This window comes from Haliotis asinina, chromosome 10 (assembly GCF_037392515.1).
Source record: "Haliotis asinina isolate JCU_RB_2024 chromosome 10, JCU_Hal_asi_v2, whole genome shotgun sequence".
NCBI lineage: Eukaryota > Metazoa > Mollusca > Gastropoda > Lepetellida > Haliotidae > Haliotis > Haliotis asinina.
In genome coordinates, this window is record NC_090289.1 from 21,096,119 (window position 1) to 21,113,816 (window position 17,698).

Below are 17,698 nucleotides of genomic sequence, written 5' to 3' on the forward strand. Positions count from 1 at the left end.
AGCCTGGCCGGTCCGCCACATAATAGTAAATATTAATTACAGAATGTTAAAACGAAATCTGCATATTTGGGTAGATAAGCGTACTTCCTGGCTTCACAGATGCATAGTCTGATTGAAAATGTATAGTTAACAATGAAAAATCACACAACAACAATGACTTCATACCGTCCTTGTCTTGGCACAGTCTTGCTGTTGTGGTTTCTTTGATACGTCTACGTGGGAATGCTGCCTGCTTCTCTTAAGCGTGTGAGGTATGAAATCCTGGGGCCCTGGGCAGGAAGTGACAGTGCTTTGACTTCTTTTCGTTCCTTTATTCAGATATTGGGGTTCTCTAATAAACCTTTATTCAGGTGTTGTCGGAGCTATAGATTATTTTCTTTGGAAAAGATCGTCATTGCAAAACGTCTTAAGTCATGCCCCCGGAGGTTGTTTACGTCTGAAATATTAGGAAGCCTCCGGGGGCTTATGACGCTGTTTTGCAGAGATGATCTTTAAAAAATATTCTATAGCTCCGACAACACCTCACACCTAAACGCATTCAACACGAGTGGTCAAAGATTGATAATTATAAAAATGAAAACAGTAGAAACTAAAAACAAAACACCGAGACAGGTGCTCCTTCGAGTGACGCCATGTTTTCATGTGTGAGTTTCAGGACGCGACCTATATCGCTGCAATTGTTTATTGGCTCATGCTGAATTAGCACAGGATGTTTGTGTTCAAGAGAAGTGAATATTGGCGAATGTCAGTGAGCAAATATGACATAGTTATATATATTAAAATAAATAGTTTAATTCACAACTTTTTGTGATATGTTATAAAGAATCAGACTACGAAACGCATTGCAGCTAGCATGTGGGAAAACATACAGAACTTATAATTAGATGATAGTTTCATCTTATTACATTGTATTTTCATGCACTTAGTTGACATTTGCATCTAATTAGTCAATAGTTTATTCTATTTATGTGATAGTTTATATCATTAAAATGATAATTTCATCTAATTACATGAAAATTTTAACTAATTAGATGAAAATTTTACGTAATTATATGACACTTTTATCTTAGTAGATAATAGTTTTATTCTAGTAGATAATAGTTTTATCTAATTAGATTATGGTGTTTATGACAAAGACTGAAGTCGTTGCAGCATGAGCATTATTCACATGAAGACGATCATGGCAACAATGTACTGTATTTCCATAAAGTGAGTCCCTTACATTATACAGATAGGTGTATGTAATGCCATATAAGCATTGCACCTCAGCACGTTCAGTTCAACTTAACGTGAGATATACATTCATTAAGTATCCTTGTTATTACAGTCACCATGACTGTTGATGAGATCATGACTACCAGAGAGGTTTCTCCTTCCACTTTGGCAGCATTGCGTAATGAAAACGTAAGACAATTGTCTTATGTTTCTATCGGTTTGACGCTTTAATTAGAAGCATTAGGCTGTATTGTACAAGTATGAGCCTGTATTTTAATATGACGGTACATTTATTCATTATTTTATTTGTTTTCCAGATTGATGCTGATACGGTCCTTGTTGCTGACGACCAAACGTTTGAGTCAATACATTCCGAAATTGGATGACAGGGTTGCAGTGAGGGAACATTGCCCTAAAATCGTCCAAAAATCAAAGAAGAATGAATTAAAAAAAGAACAGAATTATTTGAAGCATTGAAATTGAAACTGGCACATGACAGTCACAAGAAAACTCCAGAAAAGGATGTCAAGATTCCTAAATCAGATTGGAGATAGAGGAATTAGAAGGAGACAAGGAAACTAGAATTCGGGAGGATGCATCATGAACGCCAAGTCAGAAAACGATTTGGCGACGGCGTCAGAAAAGTGAACGTGAATCGTTCTTTGTATAAACCAGAACATTTGGGAATTACAAAGAGTTATTTTTCCCAAACGGCGAGTCCACATAGAGATCTCTCACTGATGTGATCTCTTAGATTTCAAACAAAATTCGCTTCCAAATGAGAACCCAAATGACTGTTGGAACCTTTTCAAAACTGGCATTGTAGCATTTTACTTACACACAATATCAAATCCATTGATACAACAACTGCAGATAAACATGTCACGTATGATGAACAGACCCCAGATCAACAAGGAGTGGGAGTAAGATAATGCTCACAAGCCACCCCACCCCAAGCTAGCCCTAATTCAAACAATAGCATTCGACCCAAACACCTGCACACCACTAAATCACACGTACTCAACCAACAAATTTGCAGTCCACCTAGAACAACGCAATGGGACGCGGTGGCCGAGCTGGCTGAAGCGCCAGGCTAGTGATCCTGCGAGGTTGAGGTGTCGGAATCGAGCCCACCTGTTACCCGGTGTAAAAACCTTGGAGTCAACTTTGTGTGCAGACTCTTTCCGAGTTGTCACAACCCCTAGTGTGCAGTAAACAATCATGTGCACTTAAAAGAGCCCACGAATCCGTTGGTATATGACCAGATGGTGGCCACATGAATACGTGCATAAACCTAGTTGCGGGTACAGCAACGCACAGTTAACTTGGAGAGAATACTGTGACTATGCGTCCCAGTCCACCTAGCTGTGAATTGGGCGGCTCGTTAGGATGAGGGAAGCACAACTCGGTGCGCTAGTGGCAGCAAGAGTTGTATACTCCCCAGGGAGTTCAGATTGATAATACGATGTGACGCTGAGACGGACATTTAATGATCGAGGAAAACAAATACCAGCGCCTTGAGCAAACAATACTTGCATGGATATGTGCGCCATATAAACATCCAATAATAATAATAATAATAATTGGAAAAACGGAGGCCAATCAAACAAACCAGCCAATCTTTCCCCCAAACTGAAACTGATTTATTAAATGACATTATTTCTATAAAACTTTCTGAGGACTGTTCAATGTGTTATAGTGTCTACTTCAGGGCAGCCATGTCCAAATATTTCTAAAGACCCAAAAGTATGTAGGCAGATGTAGTTATTATTATTCAATCTGCACTCTTAATCTTCATCACTACCGCAGAGTACTTTGTTTTGTCAGCTATCCCGTTCCTCTTTGTCACTCCCATTTATTACCGTATTTGACATTTATGGCCTTTATTGGTCATCCCCCTTGGCTGTGTCTGTCATCACATCAACTGTACAAGGAAGTGCTATTGTTTTACTGTCTGTCCATTGTTGATGAAAACTGTATATATATGTATGCTCATATCTATACTGTAGGCGAGATGTGAGTGTGGAGGCCGGCATTCCGATTGTCTTTGTAGGGACGACCGCGAGCAGGATAATGCCGCTCGCAGGAAAGGCCCTGGGGTTGAGCTGGAAGTCCGCTCACCTCATTCATGTATATTTGTTTGTCATGTCTTGTGAAACCAACTAAAGAAATCTGAACAACTAAACTATTGATTTGTCTTCGTCAACGTAGTGTTCATCGAAATCATGAGCTAATTCCCCAGTCACCGTATTCCACTCGTCAACATAACGCTCTTCATCTAATACCGAACTAATTCACCACAAGCCGATGACTCAGGTCCCCATTGACAAATGTGTGAAGTAATTTGTTGTGTCTATTCCAAAGGAAGATCAGCCAATACTAAGAACAATAAACCAAGGAAAAACCGGTTTCAAGTAAAACTAACACAAACAAGAAAACATATTTCCTGGATAGAGCTGTGCCTGAAATGAAGATCATCAGGGAATCCCATGTCTAACGACAAAAGGCAATTTGGAGAAAAATAAAATTACAATACAAAACAACAAAAGAAAAGGTATTGCTCCAAATTGTCGATTCCCTCAAGGCAAAGATAAAAGTTTGGACTGAAAGAAAGAAAAAGTGGGAAAAGAAAAACAAATTTCTCAAACAAAATAAGCTTTTAGAAATAATGAAAAGCAATTGTATAGGCAACTTAAAACGAGTGGTGATAGTGAGCATGATAAACGACCTCCCATGGATGCCAATGAAAGGTTCTGGAAACAGTTGTGGTCTGTACCCGTCAACTGTAACCTGGAGGCACCATGGGTCAGTGATTATGACCTTGCAATGCATGAGAAAGTAACCAGGTGGTTTGTCTGTTATATCTCACCAGATTGCCTGAAAAGTGTCATTAAAAAGTCCAAATCTAATACAGCTCCAGGGCCTGATGGGATTCGAAAACGGTATTGGAAACTGTTCCCCTGCGCCCAAACACCATTACTCTATAGTTTTAATTCTCTTGTGGACACAGGTGATATTCCTTCATGGTTTTGCAAAGGTCGCACAATACTTCTCCCCCAAAAGTAGACTTGACTGATCCCCAAAACTTCAGCCCTATCACGTGTTTGAATACTCAATATAAATTATTCACACTCCTTTAGTCCTTTGCTTTTTTGTCTGTCTCTAAATCCTTTGAGTTTTCTGCTCAATAGGGAGGAGGGTTACCATCCCGGGCCTCCTCAGCACAGATCCCCAAACACCTCTTACTCTTCTCCTCTACATGGATGACATCGAGCTCCTTGCCAAAGGAGAAACCAATTTGAAAGAACAGGTTCTCCTTGCCGAGTCCTCCTCTAATGATATTTGTATGACATTTGGATGTAATACTCTTCATTTGAAACGTGGCAAGGTAACTAATAATGGATTGGTCAGGTTAAAAGGGGGAGGAGTTATTGAGCATCTTGTGGAAGATCAGGCCTACACCTATCTTGGAATGCAAGTTCGAGACAAGCCACAGAATGCCCAGATTCAAGATAAACTTTGGGCCGAGGATAAATCTCGTTTAAAGTAAATCTGGAGCTCTGAGCTAAATGCTCGAAACAAGGTCAAAGCCACCACTACTTTTGCTGTGCCAGTCCTCTCCTATTCCTTTGGAGTAGTTGATTGGACAAAACAAGACATCCAGGGTCTTGACCGCCTGACCAGAAGGATCATGTCTGATAACAGGGCGCACCACCCTCGTTCCTCTCTTAATTGTTTATATATGCCAGTCAATTCTAGAGGACGAGGTTCGATTAATGTGGAAGCTCTTCATGACAGAATTTTATTGTGTACTTTTGCACATATTTATTTATTCGATGATCCTCTGGTGATGCACGTCAAGACTCACGATGAAAGCAAGGAATTCCACAGCTATTTTAAGCGTGCCGAGGTTGTTGGACACAATCTGAAATTTGAGGTTGATTTTGTTGATGGCGATGTACTGCTGGACGGTCATGGGAGTATACCAGGTGAAGTCCTTCACCAAGTCTGCTCAGAGTCGGTCCTTTGTGGAGAAGCTGTCTGAGAAGCCATTGCACCGTACATGCAGTGTGTTGAACAGAACAGCACTCCAACCAACTCCTTTGCCTGGATGAAGTCGGCTGGTCTCAAATGTGAAACTGAGGACTTCCTTTTTGCTGCTCAGGACCAGTCACTTCTCACTCGCAATCGCCAGAATGTGATTCTTAAAGAAAATATCAATATGAAATGTCGTCTTTACAATGAATTCACAGAGACTGTCCAACACCTTGTCAGTGGATGCCCTTCCTTGGCACAAACAGCATATCTTAAAAGACATGATGGCATGGTTCGCTGCTTTTACTATCGTCTCCGCCATGCCTGTGGCTTTGACTCCGAGGTCCATCCATGGTACGACCCTGAACATGTCCAAGGTGTCCTGGAAAATGATGCTTTCAAACTTCTCTGGAATAGGCCAGTTTACACCCTGAGACGAATTCCAGCCAACAAACCTGATCTTGTCCTTTTTGACAAAACAATGAATTTATTCATATCATTGAATTTTCTGTCCCTTTTGACAACAATGTGATTGGCAAGATTCAGGAAAAGCATGATAAATATGCGGACCTCGCCTTTGAAATGTCTCGCCTGTATCCCAAGTACACAGTCGTCAGGCTCCCCATTGTTCTCGGTGCCCTTGGTTTGGTACCTCCTGATCTCTTGGCGCAGATCAGGAGAGTGCCTGGATTCTCCAGGGGGAGCACAGTCCTTCTGACAATCTGGGTAATGCAGAAGGCTGCAGTGTTGGGGAGCCTCCATATTCTCCGGAAAGTTCTTGGTGGGTTCGACTAGGCAGTGTTTCCTGGGAGAAGTCTGACTGTGCCAGGATCACCCAAACCCTCTCTGCTGCATTTCAATTCTAATCTGTAAAACATAATAACAATAAGGGCCTGATGATGTACACCTCTCCGCGATGGGACTAGATAGGGGAATATCATATTCCCTGAACCAAACGTACATCACCCAGTTAGGGTTGACCCCCTGAAGCTGGTTTTCTCACTGGGTTACAGACAGCCAAGAGGAAAGTTTAAATTTACTTCCGCAGCCCAGTCAGCACTCCTCCGGTAGTCAAACCAACCACACTGGAGATGGGACTTGCCCCAGGGGAAGGCACAGAACGCGACCAAGAATATCTTGGTCAAAACATCTAAAATCCACGCTACTAGAGTGTGCGAAAGCGACAGGATGGCCTGATAATCCACGTATCAATGGCAAATCGCTTAAGCTATATTGGGACAATGCCATGCCCATGTATGCTTACCTGACGAAGCAAAATCTCTGAGACCAACTCCGGTGGCTTAAACATCTTATGCCCCGTGAGCCAGTTCAACCCACAAGTGGTGCTCGTCAGGAACCTTTGCAAGAGCGAAATGCTCAAGTGGCAGCAGACCCAAGACTTCTGATGGACGTCCGCATCAACCTCTTCCCTCTTGCTGACTGAACTCTTCCAAGAAAAAGCCAACTGGCCCCGAAATTTTGGACCCTCACACTTCCTCTTCCTCAGTTGCAGACCTTACCAAAGAAAAACCGTTTTCTTGTAAAACTTAATGAAACTCAAAGTAACATTTCCTGGACAGAGCTGTGCTTTAAAATAGGACCATCAAGGATTGCAATGTCAAAACGGGAGATGGCAATATGGAGAAAATTAATACTACAATACAAAACAACAAAAGAAAAGGTACTTCTCCAAATTCATGATTCCCTCAAGGCAAAAATAAAGGTTTTGTAGTGTGCAGGTAACAGGTTAATTTTCTGTGTATATAAATTGGTGTGAATGTATATAGTGGTTGCATTTAGGTAGATTTATGAGGTGATTCAGTTACCTAGGCTAAGGTAAGTCGGGTGACTCTAGATGGGTGACTGGGAAGCACATGGGTGAATGAAAGGCACATGGTTGAGAGAGTTGGGCAATGAGAGTGTCTCACACTAGATTGGATGAATGTGGATTTGAAACAAAATGCTATGTACTCCAATTTATTGTTATATATATTTGGGTAGCTTCATACTGATTTGGTAATTTTGAGTGTCTATATTTTGCTTTTGGAGGAGACTTTGTCAGTGAATGGATGTCAGCCACTTTCTCTAGTTCACTGTGGACTGAAACCTAAGATTCCTTGTTTTTTGTTATTTCAGTCAATCTTCAGACTTCGGCATTTATGAAAAATAAATTTGAAGAATTGACATTTGTTTCAATTGGATTTTTGTGAAATTAAACAAGAACTCTGTGTCATTGACATTTTGACCTTGGAATTGAAAGTTGATGGATGGAAAGATGGAGAAAGAGATAGACAAAGATTCACTCTTCAGCAGTTTGTCTGCTAGAGAGCGTATAATGACAGATAAATGACAGGCTTACATAAAGGAAATAAAACAGAAGGGATTACGTCGGTCATTCAAGAACTTGAAAGACAGACAAAATGCATTTCTTGAAATCCCCTCACAAGAACCTGACATCTCTACCTTGAGAAAAGAGTATTCAGACTACCTAGCCCTGTTAGAAAGCCATTTTGCACTGCGAGATGAATATTCAGCAGTTTAGAAAGGAGATGAAATCAAGGAATATATGGACTTTGTTTTAAAATGGACTTGTTTTTAAAACGAGAATTCAAAGCAAAGATTGAAAGTTGGTTTGAAGAGAATGTTCTGACATCGAAGGACAGTATCTCCCACACAGGCAAATCAATAACATCACAGGCAGGGTCACATTATAGCTGGGTTAGTTCACTCTTCTTAGCCAGGTTAGAAGAGGAACAGAAAAGGCTGAACCGCCAGAAAAATCCAGGTCTCTGAAGAAAAAGGAGCAGATTGAATTAGAAAAATTGAAACTGCAAATGCAAGGAAAGGAACTTGAGCTTGAAACTCAGTTAGCTATCACAGAGGCGAAAAGTAAAGTCATAGAACATTTTGAAAAAGGTTTATGTGAAGGTTCTCCAGAACATGAAGAGAACAACTCTGAGACCAGCGTTAAAAGGCAAGGCCTATCTTTGCAACGAGAGACAGTTAAACTTAAGGCAGAGCATTTGGCTGATCAACATGCTACTTCGAAAAGAGTTTTAAACCCAAACTCAATTCCATTTGCACCCATAAGAAAATATCAGACTGATCCCCAAGTGATTGACTACACTCCTGTCATTCGCCTGTCGTTCTCAGCATGCCACCTATAGAATTGATGAAACTTAGTGGCGATACTCTTGATTACAAGAGATTCATGAGACAGTTTAGGAATAAAGCGATTTTAAACACTGATGAAATGGATGAGATTGTAAACTATCTAGACCATGTTTACCACTGGAGAAGCAAACAAGATTGTACGTGGTTACAGCCACATGGATGGCAACATGGCTGACAATGCAATACTTTGCGAATTTGAAGAGAGATATGGGGACACAGAGTTCGAGCGTTAGAGTGGCCACTTATTAAGATGGACAATGCAAAAGGACTGGATGAGTTTTTGATATTATGTTCTAATTCGCTTCGCTCAAACGAACATAAATTATTTACCAAGTACAACATACTCGTAATACAGGGTGCTGTCTACCGCGCCTCGAGAGCGAGTAGGTTTATTTCAAAATTTACAATGTAAAAGCACATCAAACCGTATCGGAGATGACGGCATACGACAAACGCGAAAGTCTGCAGGCATCCTCCATATGCGATCCAACTGGATAGCCTTCAGTAGTAAACAAAACAACAGCTGTAAAGCCAGGTCTCCACACAATATATATCCTGGAATCTGCTGAAGATGAACGCCCGTTATGATGCAGTCCTTGAGAATAGCGAAGAAGCATTATCATCTCCACCTGGTAAACGTATCAGCTTAAAGCACGGCCTTCTTCACATCCAAGATGAATCAACCCAGATCTGAACTGCTTCTGAAATAAGGTGCACCAATTATACTGAAACTTCATCGATAACGATATTAGCTTTAAAGATGACAGACACACCCAAGTGAAAAAATAAACCTCTGATTTACTAAGTATTCGGTAAAATAAACAATCATCAACTTGAACTTTTGCAAGTACCAACAAACATTACGACACGTTCGAGCCTACACAAGAATTGCCTGCCTGAACATGAAGCATACTTAACTTATAACAGTGATCGTTCCGCTCCATAAGATTCATCGCTGTTGGGTCCTTGACTGTATGCCTATCAGCAGTCCCTGTGTATATACGGCATTTCCTTCTTTTAACCTGTGCTCATCCTCAGTGAAACAGCACCATATGTCATACACACTGTCCATAGTCCTAAATGTATAATACGACCCAGTGGCCTGCATTTGCAACGGCCCAGTGGCCGCTCAAACGAACATAAATTATTTACCAAGTACAACATACTCGTAATACAGGGTGCTGTCTACCGCGCCTCGATATAAAAGAACGGGCCTGCTGATGCAAATCAACTTTACTTCCAACAAATGCCGCAACCGAAAACATTCAAATTCCCAAATTCGCTGACACTAGGAGTAATGAATTTATATCGTCTTTCACATAACATATCTTTAGCTGTCTCCGAAGCCCAGCGACCGTGTCTTTTAAATAGTCTGTCTGGTACACCGGCGTTAGCCGCAGCACTGGTTCCCCCTGAGCGAAAACTGTGCAGTCAGATTTTGGAAGTATCTTCACCGATGAACTTTTATTTTTTCAGGAACATTTCTCTAGCTCTAGTGTAGGAGAGCGGAGATTTTCCTTTCAATTTGTATTTTGATTTACGTTTACAATAACACAGTTGTCTAAATATGTAATCTTCGGAAGACTCTACGAGATCTGCTGCCTCAAGGTACCTCTTTAACATAGTAACTGGACATGTCGGAGAACTAGTAACAGAAATCAAAACAGTTCTCCCGTCTCTATAAACGTCAGTTTTACTTGTTCTGAGAAAAATACTTATGTAGCCTTTTTCAAAGGTAATATCATTTCTTTTAATGTTCACTACTTCAGAAAATCTGAAAAATCCTGCATATGAGAGCAAAGACATTGATAAGAATGTTAAATCTAGCAAAGTAGCATTGCTTCCGCCAAAGGTATTTGCCAACTTTAACAACATATCAGGTGTGATTGGATCTTTCTTAATCACAGGTTTTACACAGGTTCTCATTGCTGATTCTTTAACACTAATGACCAGGTTATCTGCGCAAGCATCAGGGAGTCCTGAGATCCTATGTGCCCATGAAATACCATAAATTGCTTCTGTTATGCTACAACTATGCTTACCGCTTTAAATCAGGGAAACTAGATACAACGAAACATGAAAAGACCACGCTGGAAGAAAACTAATATCAAAACTAGAGGCCCATACTCTCCAGCTCTTATATGCTCTACTATACTTGCTTGTAGTAGCTGGTGCCCTTGATTTTAACACTATATCGGGTAACTTGTCAGCTAAAGTCAGTAGTCTCTCGTCCAGTAGATTGTTTCTCTCATTCCACACGCCAGCGGTAAACAGCTCTGAAAATGTCCAGTGACACAAGCACTAATCTATATCCTAATGGCTAATGCATAACCTTGGAAATTATCAAAAATTGACTTTCTGCTGCCCCCCCCCTGAAAGGAAGTACTGCCGCTTAACTGAATAAAGTCATTTACAAAGGAGCGAAATGCACCATTTTCAAACAACGTTGACCAATACAATGCCGATGGCCAGTAGGGAATTACCAGTGTAGCTGGAGCCTTATTGTTCAGAGCATACTTTATGGCCTTCGTCACTAAAGATACGGGTGGAACTACCCAGTTATTATCTCTGGACCAATCCTGAGTAAACGAATCGAGTCCAAAATCTGGAGTTAAACCTGTTTAGTTTAGCATTGATATGGCTCGCAAACCTGTCCACAGAGTGAGGGACCCACCTGTTATTTAACAATTGAAAAACACGATCCGATATGGTCCAATCATCATAATCTTGGAATTTACTCAAACTGTCTGCTTTATCGTTCTGTGACCTGGGAATCCAACAGAACTGTAGACTGATGTTATCTGACCTTAGACATCTAAAGATCGACAGGGCTAAAGTCTGTAGTACAGGGGAAAAACTACCACAAGTAGCGATGTGACAACATGCTTTATTGTCTGAAAACCACTTGACTTGACCACTTGTGTGCTAGAAAGTGTCTAAAAGAAAACAATGCCAATTCAACAGCCTTTAATTCCCTCCAAGTTGAGCTGAATGTTTTCTCTGAACTATTGCATGTAAAATGTAATCGGTACCCTGGATAAATGCTGCACAACCAACCGAACTTGCATCTGAAAACACACAAATAAGGGGAGAAAACTCTTGCTGTAAACTTCTACTATTAAAATTCAAAACATTGTCTCTCCAGAATACTAGCTCTGAAACAAAGCCAGGATTGTCATAAGACGTTACAACTTTATCCCAGTGAGCATGACCCTGCATCTGCAAGTACATCTGCCTCGTTAATAGCCTACATACGTCTCCAAATACTGGCATAAGGGAAATGACTTTACCGGTCAGTCTGGCAACGTCTCTTGGTGTAAAATTGGGTAGGAGGGATATGAACTTTGAAAAACTTTGGTTTATATCCTTATGTTTCCTGTAAGGAATGGAAATGACACCCTTGTCAAGATCCCAGTTAAAGCCAAGCCATTCTATTTGTTTTGAAGGTTCCCAGACGGATTTCTGATCATTACAGACAAAACCTGCCTCAGCCAACGTATATCTAACGAAAGAAGAATGTTTTCTGCATAAGTCTACAGTCTGCGCCAGACCAAACCCATCGTCCAGATATACAACAATATCAATGGAATTCTGTTGCCAATACTTCACAAGAGGTCTAAGACGTTTGGTGAAAATATATGGTGCAGAAGTTAAACCATAAGGGAGAACAGTAAAACAATAATACTTGGTACGACCACTGTCTGTCCACGAAAAACCTAAAAACTTATGCTGATCTTCATGAATATCAATGTGATGATAGCCTTACTTTAAGTCAAACTTGAACATACATCCTCCAATATGAACATAGTTCAAAGCAACACTATGGCCTTCGAGAACAATTTTTTCCTTCCAAACGTAACGATTTACAACCTCAGGTCTAAAATTAACCTTTTCTTGCCAGATTTTTTAACAGACACTGACAGTGGACTTATAACATGAGGTTTTTGTTGAACTTGCACAATACACTTATTACTCAGGAGTTGTTGAATTGCTTCAGTCACAAACACACTGTGTTTAAAAGCAGAGCAGTTGTTACGACTATACGAGGAAGGGGGAGTTTCAAAAAATGGAATAACATAACCATGTTCTATAACTTGCAAAATGTAATCAGAAGCAGAAATATTTCTCCAGAAAGGAATGTGTTTCTTTAGATTACCTTTTACTATAGCACAAGAACTAGACTCAAACTCGAAACCATCAGATTGATACAAGGCATTATCTTCAAGATCTATACCTCCTAACTCAGTAGGTGAACTAGAAGGTAAATTCCTGGACGTCAGGGTTTTCGATGAAGTCTCAACATTAGTTTTCTCCAAGACTGTGCGTCTCGCTGTACTTCTTGCGTCCTGTTGGGGAACTTCCCTCCCTTGAGTTCTGCTGGGCTGACTGGCGCAGAGCTGCTGCTACAGGGCACGTGGCTCTCCAGTGTCCGACCTCCCCGCAGAAGAAACATAGCCTGGAAACTGGGTAAGGACGGCCGGAGTACTGTCGAAAAGGCTGATTGGGAGGCTGAGTTGTTGGTGGCAAAGTTGGTTGAGGATAAGGACATGGGTTTACAGATCCTTGAGTTCCTCTGGCTCGGGGCCTGCCGAATTCACGTCGTTGACGCTTGCGAAGTGCCTTAGTTTCTGCCCTTTCAAACCTTCTCTCCTCCTCTGAATTAGAAGCAATATTATCCCCTTCTAACTCTGGTATCAATCCCCATCGGAGAATGGTCTGCTAATCTGATGAACTTATTCCTCTTCTTAATCGAACATTGGATACTGTCTATAAGCTCCAGACATTCGGAAAAATCTCTCCTGTTACAATGTCTTTTGACCGAATCTAGTCTATCTGAAATGTCAGTGTTGAACTTAAATTGAATTTCATTCGCTTTGTATTTGAAGGTGGGTGTATCAAATTTTCTCACCTTTTTGAAAACACTGAGTGACCTTTCCTCGGACTCGTCGACAATGTCTCTCTTCAATGTCCTCAGCTTGATGTCCATATAGTCCTTAAACAGCTGAAAGGACTCAAAAGGTTCGGAACTGGACTCTCTCGACTCCTGAGAGACGTCCGGAGTAGAGGAGTCTTGTTGATCCATGAGGGACAATAGGACAGAAACCAAGGCAAAGCTACTCGTCTGAGCAACGCGTAGACCTCGAGTGACGAAACAATTTCTTCATCCCACCTTGTAACCTTCTGTCACGTGACTAAACAAGCACAACATCTCGTGCAAAGCCTGCATCCACGGTGATCGGCTTTAACTACCGTATTTACCCTAGATAAATTTATTTCCTCACCGAATGTGAACATGCAGTAGGCAGCATCAACTCTCTCAAAATTTTGGAATATCCTGAAAACATGAAGAGACTAGTTATGAAGCTACCTTACCAGTATCATGACAAGTGGAGAAACCTTGTTCAAACATTAAGGGAAAAACACCAAGCCATTCAATTCTACGACTTGGTGGACTTTGTACAACGAGAAGCGAAGAAAGCAGTTGATCCGATCTGTGGCAAGAAAGCTCTCAGCTATGAACAGAAATCATCAGATTCACTGTCAAGGTCTCATCCAGGAAACATTCAAGGCAAAACTCGCACTTTTGCCACAAATCTTACTGAGCCTACACAAAAAACAAGATCACATGACAACAGTACAGTGTTCAGAAAATCTGATGATCTAAGGTCAAGATCACTGTTGACGCCCTGTATTTGCAGTAGTTTAAACAACCATGAGCTCAGTTCCTGTAGAGAATGGGGGATTCTTTCTCATGACAGACGGCTACATCTTATGATGGCTAAAGGCCTGTGTTTCAGATGTTTAGATGTGGACACATAGGTAAACAGTGTGAATGGAAGGTGAAGTATTCAAAGTGTCACGGTAATCACCACACCTTGTTACACATTGATGGTTACAAATCACAAGCTGTGAACAAGAATGTTGAGTCCAAACCAACAGCGCCTGAACTAGAGATCCTATGGGGGTCTGGTGAAGGTGATTGTACAATGGCCATTATTCCGGTGAGGGTCAGAATGAGGAATAGCTGTAAGATGGTAGACACATATGCCTTCCTTGATCCTGGAAGTAGTGTTTCATTTTGCTCAGAGCAGTTGATGGACCAGCTTGGCTGCAGATTAAAGCAGATGAAGATTACCCTAGAAACTATGGGGAAGCCTCATTCAATGCGTACTAATCTTGTATGTGGACTTCAAGTTGGTGGTTGCACCGGAAGCACATTCATTGAACTTCCAAGGGTTTACTTAAAAGATCATATTCCGAATCAAGATGATATCAACCAATGGGAACATCTAAATGATGTCAAGTTGCCACAGAAATTGGTCTCCACATTGATAACAATGTACCAGATGCATATAACCCCATGACGGTGAAGACAGGTCTAGAACACTGCTTGGATGGGTAGTTTGGAACGTTGTACGCTGCTTGGAGGCGAGCAAAGACACAAGATTCCATGTATTTAGAACAGAAGTAGCTGCCCTGGAAGGAATAGAAAGTTTGAGGAACTTGGAGAAAGTTGTTAAACAGGCAATCAACTTTGATTTCCCAGAGAAAATGATTGACGACAAGACAGAACATTCACAAGAAGATAAACTCTTCAAAGAGAAAGTAGAGAATTCAAATGAATTCAGAAACGGACATTTCTCTGTAAAACTACCCTTCAGAAAAGAAAATGTTTGTTTACTAAAGAACCAAACTCAAGCCTTCCACAGCCTTCAAAGCCTGAAAGAGAAACTGAAAAGAAATCAGAAATTTCATGAAGACTATACTGAATTTATGAGCAACATCCTGAAAATGGATTATGCTGAGAAAGTCCCTGAAGATAGGATCAAGAGAGAAATAGGAAATGAATGGTATATACCCCATCATGGTATTTATCATTCCAGAAAGCCTGACAAGATACGTGTACATGTGGTGTTCGATTGCTCAGCCACCTACCATGGAATCTCTTCAAATAGTCAACTCCTGCCAGGACCACATTTGACCAGTAAACTCATAGGAGTGCTCTTGCGGTTCAGACAAAAAAAATATTGCCTTCATAGTCGATATTGAATCCATGTTTTATCACGTGCAGGTCCCTGAAGAAGACAGAGACTATCTGCAATTCTGGTGGAAAGATGGTGACCTGCAACAAGAGCCGACAACATATAGGATGAAAGTTCACCTGTTTGGAGCAGTATCATCACCAAGCTGTTCCAGCGCAGCATTACAAAAGACAGCAGATGTTAACCAAGAGTTCTGCGATGAAGAAGTAATAGAAATGATAAAGAAGAATTTCTATCTTGATGACTGTCTGAAGTCTGCAAGTCAGTGAAGAAAGGGCCGTAGCTCTCATACACCAAATTACAAGTCTCTGTCAGAGAGGAGGTTTTCGTTTGAAAATGGATGAGCAATAGCCACGCTGTATTAAACTCCATTCCACCTGAAGAGAGGGCAAACGGTGTCAAACACATGGATTTGGAACTTCCACCTGAGAGGGCGCAGGGAGTGTTCTTGGAAATAGAAAAGGATACTCCGGGCTTTAAAGTTAACCTTAGACATCACATGGACACCAAGAGGGAATTCTAGCAACCATGAGCTCGGTTTATGACCCGATTGGCCTGCTGTCACCTTTCTTGCTTACAGCAAAGGCACTGCTACAGACCCTTTGTCGTCAGAATGTAGGTTGGGATGACAAGATTGAAGGAGATCTATTATGAAAATGGACACAGTGGAAGGAAGATCTACTTCACATTGAGGAATTTCATGTCATGAGATCATACAAAGAGACTTTGGTCCTGTGCGTACATGTGAGCTGCACATGTTCTCAGATGCTAGTGACATCGGATATGGTGTTGAGCCTATCTCAGACTAGCCAACAACAGAAATGAGATTCACTGTTCTTTGCTTTTTGCCAAATCTCGAGCAGCACCACTAAAGAAAGTGACAGTGCCAAGAATGGAACTAACAGCAGGAATCCTGAGTGTCAGGTTGAGCAGGATGATCGTGAAAGAACTTGACTACTCCATATGTGCAGTATTCTACTCTACCAATAGTATGCCAGATATGAGGTACATCGCCAATGAAAAGTCAAGATTCCACACCTTTGTCGCCAATCGCATTGAAGTGACAAGAGAAGACTCAGATCTAAAACAGTGGAAATACATTGAAACATCCTTGAACCCAGCGGACATAGCATCAAGAGGGGTAGAATTCATAAGTTCCTTCAAGCAGTCGTCTGGTTACAAGGACCAGATTTCCTGTGGTGTCATGAAGCAGAATGACAGAGAGAAGCAAACCTCAACTACCATATACCTGAAGCAGATCCAGAAGTGAAGAAAGTTGTCAGCAATATTTCACTTCAGCAGGCCGAGATAATCAACAGATTACTGCTTTACTTCTCTGACTGGTGGAAACTCAAAAGAGCTGTAGGAAGGATCTTAATGGTTTTCGACGTTCTAGAAGCAAAGGCCATGAAGGAAGAAACAGCTGAACCTGTGAACAAGTCTTTATCATCAGAAATACTAGACAGAGCAGAAGTTGCCATAATCAAACATGCCCAGCGCCAACACTTTCCGGAAGAAATGAAACGTACTGAACCCAAGAAAAATGTTTCTACAAGACTCAGACAGTTGAATCCTGTTCTGATAGAAGGAATACTGAGAATTGGTGGCCGCCTCTCACAGGCTGAAATCTCTTTTGACGCAAAACATCCAGTCATTCTGCCAAAGAAATCTCACGTGACAACACTTATAATACGAGATATCCATAACCGGGTTGGCCATCTTGGAAAGAATGTCATGCAATGCTTCATCAGAAATACTGGATTCTACATGCAAGTACACTGATCTAGAGCCTACTTGCCAAATATGTCATCTGCCGAAAATATCAAGCAAGAGTGATAGAGCAGAAGATGTCGGATCTGCAACTTGACCGAGTTACTCCAGGTGAGCCACCCTTTACCAGTGTAGGAATGGACTACTTTGGACCAGTAATCGTAAAGAGGGGCAGAGGTATGGAGTTGTATTCACACGCTTGGCAATAAAAGCAGTGCATCTGGAAGTTGCATGTTCACTGGACATCGACTCTTGTATAAATGCAGTGAGAAGGTTCATTGCGAGGAGAGGTCCTGTAAAGTCTATAAGATCAGACAACGGCACAAATCTGGTGGGCTGTGAGACAGAAGTACGTGAAGAGATGGAGAACTGGAATCATGCTCAGATCTACAGACATCTAATGCAGAAAAATGTGTCGTGGAACTTCAACCCCCCACCAAAGAGGAGTGTGCGAGAGAATC

General features: G+C 41.3%; 1 protein-coding gene and 1 pseudogene across 1 annotated transcript; one reads left to right on the forward strand and one right to left on the reverse strand.

The window, feature by feature from the left end:
- Positions 1-9,689: 9,689 nt before the first annotated feature.
- Positions 9,690-13,507, reverse strand: LOC137298574 (integrase/recombinase xerD homolog; annotated as a pseudogene).
- A 3,337-nt stretch (positions 13,508-16,844) lies between these two features.
- LOC137298575 (uncharacterized) lies at positions 16,845-17,249 on the forward strand. The gene has a single exon (XM_067830874.1). It carries the CDS (start codon positions 16,845-16,847, stop codon positions 17,247-17,249), a length of 405 nt encoding a protein of 134 aa, XP_067686975.1.
- Positions 17,250-17,698: the final 449 nt, after the last annotated feature.